At 41.2% G+C, this 14179-nt stretch overlaps 1 protein-coding gene across 1 annotated transcript; it reads left to right on the top strand.

Annotated features, from left to right (window-relative positions):
- Window positions 1-2054: 2054 nt before the first annotated feature.
- LOC135524058 (methionine aminopeptidase 2-like) lies at window positions 2055-13894 on the top strand. The gene is made up of 11 exons (XM_064951209.1): window positions 2055-2417; window positions 3153-3272; window positions 3690-3752; window positions 5722-5824; window positions 6353-6514; window positions 7518-7699; window positions 8562-8656; window positions 9011-9107; window positions 9347-9450; window positions 11095-11210; window positions 12951-13894. The coding sequence occupies exons 1-11, from the start codon at window positions 2093-2095 to the stop codon at window positions 13201-13203; spliced, it is 1620 nt and encodes a 539-aa protein (XP_064807281.1). The 5' UTR covers window positions 2055-2092; the 3' UTR covers window positions 13204-13894.
- The last annotated feature ends 285 nt before the right edge of the window (window positions 13895-14179 follow it).

Below are 14179 nucleotides of genomic sequence, written 5' to 3' on the forward strand. Positions count from 1 at the left end.
TCAAATTCCTTATTTTAAGCAAACGAGACAGCAGGATTTTCTGTTTTTATTTTATTTACAGATAGCCAGAGGCACAGTCAAAAACTTAGACATAATTTACAAACAAAGCATTTTTGTTTAGTGAGATGACCAGGGAGTGCATGAATTGGACCTGTCCTGCTCTGCATTCCCCTTACAAAAAAAGATTGCAGTCAGTGAGAGTGCAGTATAGCTGTAGTATGCTGCAAACACTGTGTTCAAAATAACACATTTTTTTTCAACTGCAGTACACTGTAGTTATTCTGTAATTACTGCATCCAAAATATCAAAGTCGACTGCAGGTACTGCACTTTATCTGCAGTTTCAAAACTGCAATCTTTTTTTGTAAGGGGCGAAATGCAAAGTACTTTTAGGTGTCAGGGAAAATGTTATGGAGTAGAAAGTACATTATTTTCATTAGGAATGTAGTGGAGTAAAAGTAAAAGTTTTCCCAAATAGAAATACTAAATAAAGTAAAGTACAGATACCCCCCAAAAATTTTTTTTTTTTTTTTTAAATAACATGTAGCCCTTTTCTACAGTCAAATTACCTCATGGGTGGAATGTTATTCATATTTTTATTATTTCATAATTAATCAACACTATTTCAAAAACCTGCCAAAAATCCAGTGTTTCTATGCCAAACGGTTTTGCTATATTTCAGTCTTCTATGATGTATATAAAGTGTAATATTGGAATGCAAACTCAAAATGTAATGCATTTCAACTCTTTATCTGACATGGTAAAGGTGACTTATTTTCTTTAAACCCATAAATATGTGTGTGAGGTGTATACTTTTGTTTCACACTAGATTTGTTTAAGACTACCAAGGAACACCCTGATTTACCCCTCTGCAGTAAATGGTTATTAAGTAGTACTTTAAAGTAATTTTACTGAACTACTTTAAACCACTGTTCATTTACCAAATCAAAGGAATGGTCCATTCATGTGCATTCTCAAGGCCTCCTGCATCCGTGTCCTGTTCGCAAGAGAGGTGTAAAGTTATGATAAATCAAATTATCCCATGTTTCCTCTATATTGCAGAATTATAGAACAATAATAATGTCCATTGGTTACCTCACCTGGTCAAAGAAATACAGTAGTCGGGGTCTTAAATCTGTCATTATTAATAATTCCACTCAATTACAAACTCAACATATTGTCTAGATCTGGTGCCAAATACACACATTTGAACCCAAGTAGAAGAAGAGAAGCGAGTGCAGGTGTCCGTCAGAATAACATTGGACAAACCTCCCTTTTCATCTAGCTATTAGTGTAAATGTAACCTTCATCCTTTTAGTTTGATTTTGCGGAAACTTGTTGCTTGGATACACTGCACAGGGCGGTCTATAAACGTGTTCACGCACCAGAAATGATAAGAATCCTGTAAACAATCTGAAAAAATAACATCGACAATACAAACCATCGGATCACTCCTCTTCTAAAAGTAGAATGTGGCTCGAGCACGTGATAACTTGCAAACACAAGTTATGCGAAACAAAGTGGTCCCCGTCCCCCAGTGCACAGAGAGAGCCCAGCAACTTGAGATTGACACGCTAGCACATATTTGGATGATAATTGTTCAAGAAAGAAAGTGGTAATTTGATTCTGGCCTGCATCCCTTATGGGCCATTCATCGAGGACATCTCATGTCAACTGTAGGCTAGTGAGTGATGATAACATTTTATAGACTTTGTCATTTTATGTCATTTTAATACAGTTTAGATCAAGGGCTCTCTTTATTATTTATTTGTTACTCATTTGAACGACTAGTGTCATAGTGATAATGTGTATGTACATTTGATCATCTATTTGACTTTGATAATACATCATATTCCATTTCATACTATATCTTGAAATGGGTCAACAAAGTTAGTATAGAATCGCAAACTCATACTCTCCAAACAGCATCTATGCACTAGCCTACACTCCTTTTTTTGTCATTAAGATCGGACGTGTTTAGTTTTCTCTCTTGAGGTCAAGAAGTTGCACAAAGTGCCTACTTCTTGACCTCAAAAGAGAAAACTAAACACGTCCTATCTTAGTGACAAGAAAGAGTGTAGGCTAGTATATAAATGCGGTTTGGGAAGTCTGAATCATTAATGGCTCAGCTGCCTCTACCGGGGCAGGCAGGCAGGCTCTCCCTTGAGCACAGCCAGCCACAGGCTGCAGCTGATGACTGTTTCAGAATATGTCCACTGGAGGCTCCTAGCAGTTCATGCGTCACTTCATTCCTGCCGCTGATCATGGCGGAGCTCGAGACAATGCAGTATGAACTGGAGGCGCCCGAAGTTCTCAATGGGGACGCCGGCGAGAACGATGAGAAAGAGTACGAGGAGCCCTCGGAATCAGGGAAGAAAAAGAGAAGAAAAAAGAAAAAGAGTAAGACTGCTGCTCCAGGTAAGACGCATGACATTGTGGATAAATGCCGTTTTGAAAATAGCCAATTATTGAGGGCTCCCATTTGTGCCATAGCGTAAAAAAGCAGTAAAGTCACAGTTGTCCCGTACCTGTGAGGGAAAACCTGGTCCCTGTCCCGTTATGAGGGCTAACAGGCAGATGCACATCTGGAAACTGGGCAAAGCCTCTCTCGAGGCTTGACATGTCTCTTCTTCTATTGGTTTGATGGAGTGTTGTCCAATTCGAATATTTAAGGATGTTGCTTTCAACAGTAATAGGCAGATACCAGATCAATTGTCTGTGTATGACAGTGATATTCCAGGACTTTTCAGCACTTGCCTTGCCTTATAAAAGAGCTCCACTAGGGCTAAAAAATAAAGCATGCTCTAGCATTACATGAATTGCTGACAAAACCATGTGACAAGCAAAGGCTATCTTATCTTGTAAAAACACATGTGGACTTGATCTTATTTTCTGGAGCACGTTGAACTATTTCTCTATAGACTAGAGAAGTCCCGTTTCAGAAGGGCTAAATGGCATGGCATAATCTTGCAAGGTACCTACATATGCCCTTGGGATATTGATTCCTAAGGTATAGATTGAAATTATGCATGGCTCCTGCCAAGTTCTGATCACAGTCTATGCACTTTCTCAAAATGACTCAGAACCATGAACAATTTACTCACTGAGTGTGTGTGTGTGCGCACATGTGTGTATGTGTGTATGACTTTGCAGCAGGGACAAATGAGGCTGAGGGGGATGGAGATACCGGAGGAGGTGTTGGTGATGTGACGAAACAGTTGGAGCAGCAAGCTCTGCTGGAGGACAAAGAGAAGGTGGACGATGGAGTGGATGGTAACGACTCTTTGACTTCAACTTCATCATCATCATGATCATCATCATCATTCACTATAATCATTCTCATACTCAATCTCAACATGTGACACGGGCTTGGTGTCATTTAGTGTGGTGCATTAACAAACTACATCAACTGCAAGAACTGCACTGGGTATTGTGACTGAACCACTTCTCAAGTCCTCTTTAACGTCATTATCACCATCATCATTGTCGTTATCATTCTCATACGGATCTTGAAGTCCCGATTTGCTCCTTTAATCCTACAAACTCAGAATTTGACGTGGCATGAGTTTGCATCTGCTGTGGTGGTGCATTAACGTAACTCCTTCAGTGTAAACAGTTAACTGCAGGCACTGTGAATTGTGACTGAACACGTCATGTTTGCTAAGAGAATAAGCAATGTGTTTTCAACAGATGGAGAAGATGTTGAGAACTCAGCAGGGAAAAAGAAGAAGAAGAAGAAGAAGAAGAAAGGAGGTGAGTTTGTTCTTGCCATTGATGTTGGGATTTTTTCCTCCGCTGCATGATTTGAGTTCCTTCTGTTACATCAGTGGATACACAGACAACCTTTGATGGCTCACAGATGGCATAAAAAAAACATATTGGCATTTGTTTGACCTGAGGAGGTTTGTTTCTTGAGAAGAGATTGCCTCTCGAACACTGTTTGTACACCTGTAATGTTATACACATGACATTATACGTTAGGTAGCTACCTTGTAAGCATATACTGTCATACTCCTTGTATAACAGGGATCCCTAATTACATTCAGTCGTAGGATGTTTTTTCCTTCAGCTGATGGCCAGGGGGCCGGAACATAGTTCTAAATAATTTGTACATTGCAAATTGGCCTCAAGAATCCCAAACAGACATAATATTTGACATAAACAGAATCATTTCAATCCTGCATTACATTGGGATACGATCAGATACAGTTGAAGTCGGACGTTTACATACACTTAGGTTGGAGTCATTAAAACTTGTTTTTCAACCACTCCACACATTTTTTGTTAACAAACTACAGTTTTGGCAAGTCGGGTAGGACATATACTTTGTGCATGACACAAGTAATTTTTCCAACAATTGTTTACAGACAGATTATTTCACTTATAATTCACTGTATCACAATTCCAGTGGGTCAGAAGTTTACATACACTAAGTTGACTGTGCCTCTAAACAGCTTGGAAAATTCCAGAAAATGATGTCATGGCTTTAGAAGCTTCTGATAGGCTAATTGACATCATTTGAGTCAAATGGAGGAGTACCTGTGGATGTATTTCAAGGCCTACCTTCAAACTCACTGCCTCTTTGCTTGACATCATGGGAAAATCAAAAGAAATCAGCCAAGACCTCAGAAAAAAATTGTAGACCTCCACAAGTCTGGTTCATCCTTGGGAGCAATTTCCAAACGCCTGAAGGTACCACGTTCATCAGTACAAACAATAGTACGCAAGTATAAACACCATGGGACCACGCAGCCGTCATACTGCTTAGGAAGGAGATGCATTCTGTCTTCTAGAGATGAACGTACTTTGGTGTGAGAAGTGCAAATCAATCCCAGAAAAACAGCAAAGGACCTTGGGAAGATGCTGGAGGAAACAGGTACAAAAGTATCTATAGCCACAGTAAAACGAGTCCTATATCGACATAACCTGAAAGGCTGCTCGGCAAGGAAGAAGGTACTGCTCCAAAACCGCCATAAAAAAGCCAGACTATGGTTTGCAACTGCACATGGGGACAAAGATGAAAGGTGGAACAAAAATAGAACTGTTTGGCCATAATGACCCTCGTTATGTTTGGAGGAAAAAGGGGGAGGCTTGCAAGCTGAAGAACACCATCCCAACCGTGAAGCAAATAATAATTGAGTGTATGTAAACTTCAGACCCACTGGGAATGTGATAAAAGCTGAAATAAATAATTCTCTCTACTATTATTCTGACATTTCACATTCTTAAAATAAAGTGGTGATCCTAACTGACCTAAGACAGGAATTCTTACTTTTATTAAATGTCAGGAATTGTGAAAAGCTGAGTTTAAATGTATTTGGCTAAGGTGTATGTAAACTTCCGACTTTAACTGTATGCCTCTCTATTATTTATGCGTTGACATATTGGGGAACAGATTCCCTGAAATTAAAATCACTTTGAGCTAATTTTCTGGTGAACTCATTTTCTGGTGATTAAACATTATTATTTTTATTGATTATTTTGCTCAGAAAACATGGGGGGGGGGGGGGGGGGGACAAAGAATCACCTGCGGGCCACTTATTGGGGAACCATGCTGTAGCATGTGCTGTGACAATATTTTACCATGTGTTGCTAATAGCAACAATGGGTTGGACATCTGCAGAGGCTAACCTCTCTCTACTACTCTTCCCCTGTCCTTCTCTCTTCTCGTCCTACCCTCCCTCCTTCCTCTCCCTCCTTCCCTCTCCTATCTGGGCCACAGTGAAGGGACAGACTGACCCTCCCTCCATCCCTATTTGTGAGCTGTATCCCAGTGGAGACTTCCCAAAAGGAGAGGAGTGTGAATATCCCCCATCTAAAGACGGGTATGTCACCTCTACCAACTGCATTGGCTTTATGCAGTGCGGTGGTCATAGATCCTATCGAGGCCTCTGTGGTTTACAGTCCATCATACTTCATACTCTGATACCTAATAAAAATATTGGATGTGCCTCAATTCTGTCTTTATCCACTTTATTGGTTTGATCAAGGTTAAATATAATAATGAATTAGACACAAACTCATCTATAGCTGCATACACTACATTAAAATGTACACACACTGTTAATCTATGCCTGCATTATAAACTGCAGTGTATGCTGCATCATTTCCTGAACGTTTTGTTTGACATCATAATCCCATTAGAAAACATTTGCATAATGAGATGATAAAGAATGTGCTGTCTGTGGGGTGTGTGTACTGAAAGTGTGTGTGTGTGTGTGCATTTGTGACTGTTCATACATGTCTGTGTGTGTCTATGTCTCCGTGTGACTCCATGTGACACCGGCGTGTGCGCACACGCACACACACACACATACGAAAACGCACATGAAGCGTGTGTTCCTCACCACCAGGCGCAGTGCAGCGTGGAGGACCACCCACGAGGAGAAGAGGGTCCTAGACAAGGCTAACGAGGAGATGTGGAATGACTTCCGTCAGGCTGCCGAGGCCCACAGACAGGTCCGAAACTACGTCAATACCTGGATCAAACCTGGGATGACCATGATTGACATCTGGTGAGGTTCATTCACAAATCATATAGGCCTTGGTACTTTACAAACTGTCATGTTATACTACTTGCCTGTTGTTCACTTCAGTCATATTGTTTATTGATGTATTTGAGATTCTTGAGTGATTCTCGGTCCTGCACCCGGAGAGTCGCCGTAACTGTAGTTTTTTTTGTCCTAGATCAGCAGTGAAACACCTGATTTCGTTCATCAACGGATCTTTAACACCTTGATTAGCTAAATCAGGTGTTTCACTGCTGAGCTGGTTCTGGAGCGCTACAGGGGCAACATTGAAGATCATTGAGTGAGAATTTATTAACCTGCATGGTTAACCTGTGTTGCTGAAGTGAAAATATCCTGAATGTGACACCTGTCCATGTCTGCCGTGGTCCCTGTCTGTCAGTGAGCGGTTGGCGGACTGCTCTATAAGTGAGACTTTATTCAATTGTACGGTTAACCTAAAAAATACAAAATCATGGAAACACTTGAGGAAATGAGGTATACAAATTACATTGAAAGCAGGTGATTCCACACAGGTGTGGTTCCTGAGCTAATTAAGCAATTAACGTTCCATTATGCTTAGGGTCATGTATAAAAATGTAGGGCAGGTCATTATTTTGCCTACCATGGCTATGCCCCCATAGGATAACAATTATTCCATCCACAGGGCTCTAGTGGTCACTTTATTGTTTAATGAGCATGAATACTATGTAAACCATATGCCATGGCCGTCTCAGTCACCAGATCGTAACCCAATTGAACACTTATGAGAGATTCTGGAGCGGTGCCTGAGACAATTTTCCACCACCATCACCAAAACACCAAATGATGGAATTGCTCGTGGAACAGTGGTGTCGACACTTGTATAATATATGGCAAAGTGCTTTGAAGTTGTTCTGGCTCGTGGTGGCCTAACACTTTATGTTAGGTGTTTCCTTTGTTGTGGCAGTCACCTGTATGTTTCTGAAGTGAACATATCCTGTATGTTAAACCTGACCTCTTGTGTCAACAGTGAGCGGTTGGAGGGTTGTAGTAGGAGGCTAATCAAGGAGAATGGTCTGAAGGCTGGCCTGGCATTCCCCACTGGCTGCTCCATCAACCACGTTGCTGCCCACTACACACCCAACGCTGGAGACCCCACAGTACTGCAGTATGACGACGTCTGCAAGATAGACTTTGGCACGCACATCAACGGTCAGTTAACACGCTGACACTCAGTTTCTGTTCAGTCTGTAGTTTTGTTTTGTGTTACTTCAATCAATCAATCACATTTATTTATAGAAATAAACTTTGTCACACACATAAATGGTCAGCACTGGCACTGAGTTCTGTCAATCTCTCAATAAAATGTTTTTAGAAAGCTTGTTTCAAATCAAAAGTTATTTTTCACATGTGCCAAATACAACATTTCGGTGAAATGCTTACTTATGAGCCCTTATCCAAGCATGCTAAGAAAAAAAGAAAAAATAAAGTGTAAAAAGTTGAAAATAGAAAATTAAAGTGACAAATAATTAAACTGCAGCAGTAAAACAACAAGCAGGGCTATATACAGGGGGTAACGGTACAGAGTCCATGTGCGGGGGCACCGGTTAGTTGAGGTAAAATTGCATCTGCAGTTGTCACAAAGTGCTTTACAGATACCCGGCCTAATGTATGTATCTGGTTGCACTTGCATTTTGAAGCAATAATAGTCTATCCGCAATACTGCAGGTTTTTGTTGTTCCAGCAATTGAATCCCATCACATCTGATTCAACTAATCAACTGATCTTCAACACCTTGATTAGCTGAATCGGGTGTTCGTTCCACTGCTGAGCTGGTACAAAAACCTGGAGTACTGCAGTCTCTCCAAAAGCAGGATTGAGGATCCCTCTTTTACTGTCAGTCTTGCCTTACCTGATACACTTGTTGAAGTATAAAATGGTAAAATGGTACTGTAGTTGCATGATAATGAGCTAGTAATTACACTCCGTGAATATCAGAATATCAGCTGAAACAAGCCGTCAGAAAAAGCATTACCTCCTCATGTCCTTTATGTTCATGTCGTTGGTGTTTTAGGTCGAATCATTGACTGTGCCTTTACCGTGACCTTCAACCCAAAGTATGACAGACTACTGGAGGCTGTGAGAGATGCTACCGACACAGGCATCAAGGTAACTCAGCCCATTCATCCATGACTTTGGTTCCAATGGCTCAGTGGGCTAGAGCATGATGCTGGCAACACCATGAGGGTTTGATTCCCACATGGGCCACAAATACTGAATATACTGTATTCTGTCACCGTTAATGTCGACATGTCTGTACGCCGCATGGATAAAAGCTTCTGCTAAATGACCATATCTTGGATACTAGCTAACATAAGAGGGTGTGCGATGTAACTCTCACTCATCAGTTGTCTGATAATAAGCTCTGTAGAGACGGCTGATGAATGCTTGTGTACGCGTCAACTCGTGTCCATTTGTGATCCCTGTGGAGAGAGCTTGTTGAAGTTTAAAGCATTTTCCCAGTGTGCAGGGATAGATGTGCGTCTATGTGACGTGGGTGAAACGATCCAGGAGGTCATGGAGTCTTATGAGGTGGAGATAGATGGGAAAACATACCAAGGTATCAGGCTCCTTCTGTTTGTCTGTCTCTCTGTTTGTTGGTTTGTTTATATAGGAAACGGTTTGCCTCTTTTTATGTTTGCTGGTTTGATTTGGGAAATTACAATGACAGATATATAAATATATATTTATATATAAAGATATATACATATTACAACTATAGAAATACTGCAGGTATATTAATACATATAAATTATTGCTTTAAAAAAATCTTTCTATATATATTTTTTCCCTATGTAGTAAAGCCAATCAGGAACCTCAATGGCCACTCTATTGGACAGTACAGGATACACGCAGGCAAGACTGTTCCCATCGTCAAGGGAGGAGAAGCTACCAGGATGGAGGTAACCTTAATCCTCTTGTGCTCATTTGTCAATCAAACAGGCTCCAGTCTTTTCAGAGGCGTGGGTTCAAATTCCACTACTGCCACCAAATGTAATAGGGACTGGATGTTAAATAGGGACTGGATTTTATTCATTTGAACAGAAGGTTTTTTGAGATGTTACTTCGGGTGCAATTTAGTAAAACTTCTTTTTTTCCTGCCATTTTTGCAACAACAAACTCTAGGTACACATCTCCTCTCTTGCAAGTTTGATCAGTTCAGAATGTCTATCTTTTAAAAACGTAGCATATAATTAAAACCCTTGATTAAGTGTTATTGAAAGAACATCTCTAGACTATGTAGAGTTACAACACAGTGTCGAGATGAGCTCGGATTCACATCTCTCTCTCTCTCACACACACACATACACACACACTCCAACACCTCCTTAGGCACCCTCTTCTGGGCTTTAATTACACCTTTAATCACATTACCAGCCAGAAGCATCAAGTAGTGAGTAGCGCCACTTCTTGAAACTCCTTATTGCATCTCGAAGCACATTGCGTTTTCACCACTCAAAGTCAATTAATGACCATTTACCTCACTTAAAGGAGAAGATATCACCTAGATACCTGCATAGATACCTGCCCCAGGAAAGGTACCTTGGTCCCAGACCTGTGTGTGCTGTCTAGTATTCCTGTGGTCATTGTTGGCAGGACAGCACAAACAGATCTGTGACGAGGCTACTGGATCTGAGGAGATTGAGGATGGAAATGTTGGGTGTGGTTGAGGTTCACTAGCCTAAGGTCACAAATCTAGGCTAGTGGACCCCCCCACCCCACCCACCCCCGCCAAGACAGCTGCAATGCTTAACTCAGTTTGGACAGAATTGAACCTTTTTAATTGGCAAGCTGCTGAGTGGTGCGTTTTGCTGATGTTTCCAACGAAGCCAGGAAGAGAGGCAATGAGTTGCTGATGTGGCATGTTTGAGGGTTATATTTTTAGCCGGAGTGAGTGTTGGTGCGTTAGGGCCATTACCCTCTTTGTGTGTGTGTGTGTGGTGTGTGTGTGTGTGTGTGTGTGTGTGGTGTGCTTGCTTACATGGTGGTGTGTGCTTGTCTCTCTATGTAGAGTGTATTGGTGTCAGCGGGGCATGCCACGAGGCTGCTCTCATTTTGAGTGATTATCTGAGCAGACAGAGAAGGAGGGAGGGTGTCGCAATGTTATCAGCTAATACCACAGGGCCTTGAACAACCACAAAGTCCTGATAGAGAGCTGATGAGCTCTGTGTGTGTGAGCGGGGAAGGAGGAGTTAGTGTGTGTGTGTGTGTGTGTGATAAAGACCTCTTCAATAGATCACACCCAGATTGTGTGTGTGAGAACACTTTAAGAGATGATGGAGTAACTGTAATGACATTGAGAAAAATGTTTGCTCATCTATGATGTTGATTCTTGTAAAAAATGTCATCTCTAAATATCTACATTCGTTAGCAGAAGGTTATCAATGGCATCTCTCCCTGTTTCCTTGTGGCTGTTCCCAATTGCCAGTAGTGGCTTTCAGTTTGAAGAACTTTGGTCTTATGTAAATTGCAGATGGATTACGGTCAATCAGTTGTTTCTAATCTGCTGAGTTTACTGTGTCCTCTTCTACCCTTATGCTCCACAGGAAGGTGAGGTGTACGCAATCGAGACATTTGGCAGCACAGGAAGGGGAGCGGTTCACGATGACATGGAGTGCTCACATTACATGAAGAACTTCAATGTTGGACACGTGCCAATAAGGTTGGTCGCTCGGTTCGGTCGGTGCTCACTGATTGAGAGCCTCACCTGATTTTAATGCTGATTGATGACACGGAACATCAATGCTAAGTAGAATGCTACACTGAGTGTACAAAACATTACGAACACAGGCATAGACTGACCAGGTGAAAGCAATCCCTTATTGATGTCACTTGTTAAATCCACTTCAATCAGTGTAGATGAGGGAGGAGACGGGTATACACAATCCTTGAGACATGGATTGTGTATCCGTGCCATTCAGAGGGTGAATGGTCAATACAAAACCTTTGAATGGGTTATGGTAGTAGGTGCCAGGCCTACCAGTTTGAGTGTTAAGAATTAAGAACTGCAACGCTGCTGGGTTTTTCGCACTCAACAGTTTCCCATGTGTATCAAGAATGGTCCACCACCCAAAGGACATCTAGCCAACTTGACACAAATGTAGAAAGCATTGGAGTCAACATGGGCCAGCATCCGTGTGGAACGCTTTCAACACATTGTAGAGTCCATGCCCCGATGAATTGAGGCTGTTTTGAGGGCAAAAGGGGGTGCAACTCAATATTAGGAAGGTATTCCTAATGTTTTGTATACTCTGTAGATTTAATTTGGTCTTGACTCTGTTAAAGACATCAGAGACACTCATGGCACTCAAGGGCATTGACACTGTGCAGAATGACAGCTTTTACAAATGATCTCACTTCCCAAATAACTACTCATTATTGCGATCAAGATTTGTGAATTATTCTTACACTATGACTACACCGGGCCCTGAGCGTGGGTTGATTTTGTTTATCCCCACCAGACATGATCTTGACACTCAGGTTAAAATACCAAAACCAACTGTGAACCAACTGTATTCACTTGGGGACAGGTTGAAACACACATGAAACATTCATGGACATTTAGGTGGACAGCTGTTGCTAGCAGTTTGTCCTGGCAGATGAACATTGGGTTGTTATTTTACCTGATCATGCACATGTTCCCCTTTTTAACTGGTTCTTTGTAGAATTTTGACCCGGATCATACAAAAATTGTGTGTTTCTCTTTTCCCAAAGATTATTTCATCAATAAAAAAGGGAAACCTAGTTCGTTTTTAGTTGTCTTTGATTAATATCTCCTCGTTCGTCTTTCAAGCAAACAAGTGAGGTTGTATCTTCGTGAAAACCAATAAGGAGATGGGAGAGGCAGGACTTGCAGCGTGTCAAGCGTCTCAAATTAACCTAACGTAGCAGGCAAAATAAGGAATGCCTGGACGGGGTACACATCCAGTTTTCAGGGATAAAGAAAGCTAGGTTGAAGATACTTTATCCCTAAAAGCCAGATATTTCCGACTTGTATCATCCCCGCTGAGGGTGGTCTCAAATAGAACCAAGTTCAATTTTAGCATTTGTCATAGCATAAGCTCATTGACATGTGCGAGTAGTGTAGATGAAATGATTGACACACATGTATGTGTACATTCATTTTTGCAACACTCACGCATACAATGTGGCCGATGCAGTCAGGATGTTAGGACTGTACTCACCTGTTATTTCAAAAACCATACTTATCACCGAAGGGCATTGGTGCTCGCCTCACATTTTCTACTGCTTGAGTACCGGAATATTAAATTAAAATGAGTACTATTAAACTAAATTAAAATGAGTACTGGCACCTTTTTCATTCTACTTCAAGTGCTGCTGAAGGGTTACTGTCACACCTTTCCTGTGTGTTCCCTCTCCTCTCTCCCTGTTCTGTGTCAAGACTTCCCAGGGCCAAGCATCTGCTAAACGTGATCAATGAGAACTTCGGGACATTGGCGTTCTGCCGCCGCTGGTTGGACCGGCAGGGAGAGAGCAAGTACTTGATGGCCCTGAAGAACCTGTGTGACCTGGGTATCATAGACCCGTACCCGCCGCTCTGCGACACAAAGGGCTCCTACACCGCTCAGTACGAACACACCATCCTGCTCAGGCCCACTTGTAAGGAAGTGGTGAGCCGCGGGGATGACTACTGAGCATTTTCCGTAGGCCGGCTGACCTCAAACCAGGAAGAACGGGAAGAGAAAGAATGAGAGAAGATAAATCAGGGTCCTGTTCATTAGGGCATAGAACTTTTGTAAATGTTTTGCAACAGAAAATGATATTGAGTGTTTCTTATTGGACAAGTCCAGTTAGTCCCTCTGTGTTGTTTTTTCTTCTTCTTCCGTTTGGTGCCTAATGAACACAACCCAGTAAAACACAGACAAGAATCCTCACTAGACATTTATTCAACGTTGTTGTGACGTAATTTTAAGTTGCCTAAATCCAAACCTTCAGTAGCTTCAAGAGTTTTAGCAAGAGCATGAGACTGGTGTCAAGGAAGTAGCTTACTTATGACATGTATTATTTCAAAGGATCAAGCCAATAAATAAGGGCATATAAAAAGCAAGAAATATCATCTTGACATTTTCTTTATCATACTTACTTGATTGCTATATTGCTTATTTAGAATAAAATGAAATATGCAAAATCGCTCCCTCTGTTTTGGGTGGACACCTCAATATATTACTTAATAGTGCAAAGCTTCAATGCCTTGGAAAGAACCTGTGGAAAATATATATACCTGCTATGAAAGTATTTATATTTCTATATTTTGTTTATCTGCTGTATTTTTATTTTGAGGCCATTTTTTTTTTTAATAAATACATTGTATTGTTACAAATCTTATATCGGTCTTTGTTTCTATGGTCTTCACATTTGACTGCGTCATCAGACAGCCACTGTATTCAGTGGAAGAGAAGAGTTTCAAATGGTTCACATTGTGTCACAGAAATATTGTATTCTCATTCTGAACCAAAGGAGGGCAATATTATTACATGTACTCTCCATTCGGGCTCACAGGCGAGAGAACTAACAGAATTTCGCGTTACACGATTGCGCTTCAAAGAGACAGACTTGTTACTCACTATGAAACTTAATGCATATACAGTAGTACGCAAGAAAGTATGTGGA

This window comes from Oncorhynchus masou, chromosome 31, assembly GCF_036934945.1.
Source record: "Oncorhynchus masou masou isolate Uvic2021 chromosome 31, UVic_Omas_1.1, whole genome shotgun sequence".
In the NCBI taxonomy this organism is placed as follows: domain Eukaryota; kingdom Metazoa; phylum Chordata; class Actinopteri; order Salmoniformes; family Salmonidae; genus Oncorhynchus; species Oncorhynchus masou.

Bases quoted from the DNA above. Each gene is read 5' to 3' on its own strand.
- LOC135524058 (XM_064951209.1), top strand. From the start codon at position 2,093: ATGCGGTTTGGGAAGTCTGAATCATTAATGGCTCAGCTGCCTCTACCG. The intron at 2,418-3,152 runs GTAAGACGCATG...ATGACTTTGCAG, and splicing joins GAGTAAGACTGCTGCTCCAG to CAGGGACAAATGAGGCTGAG. The intron at 11,211-12,950 runs GTTGGTCGCTCG...TTCTGTGTCAAG, and splicing joins GTTGGACACGTGCCAATAAG to ACTTCCCAGGGCCAAGCATC.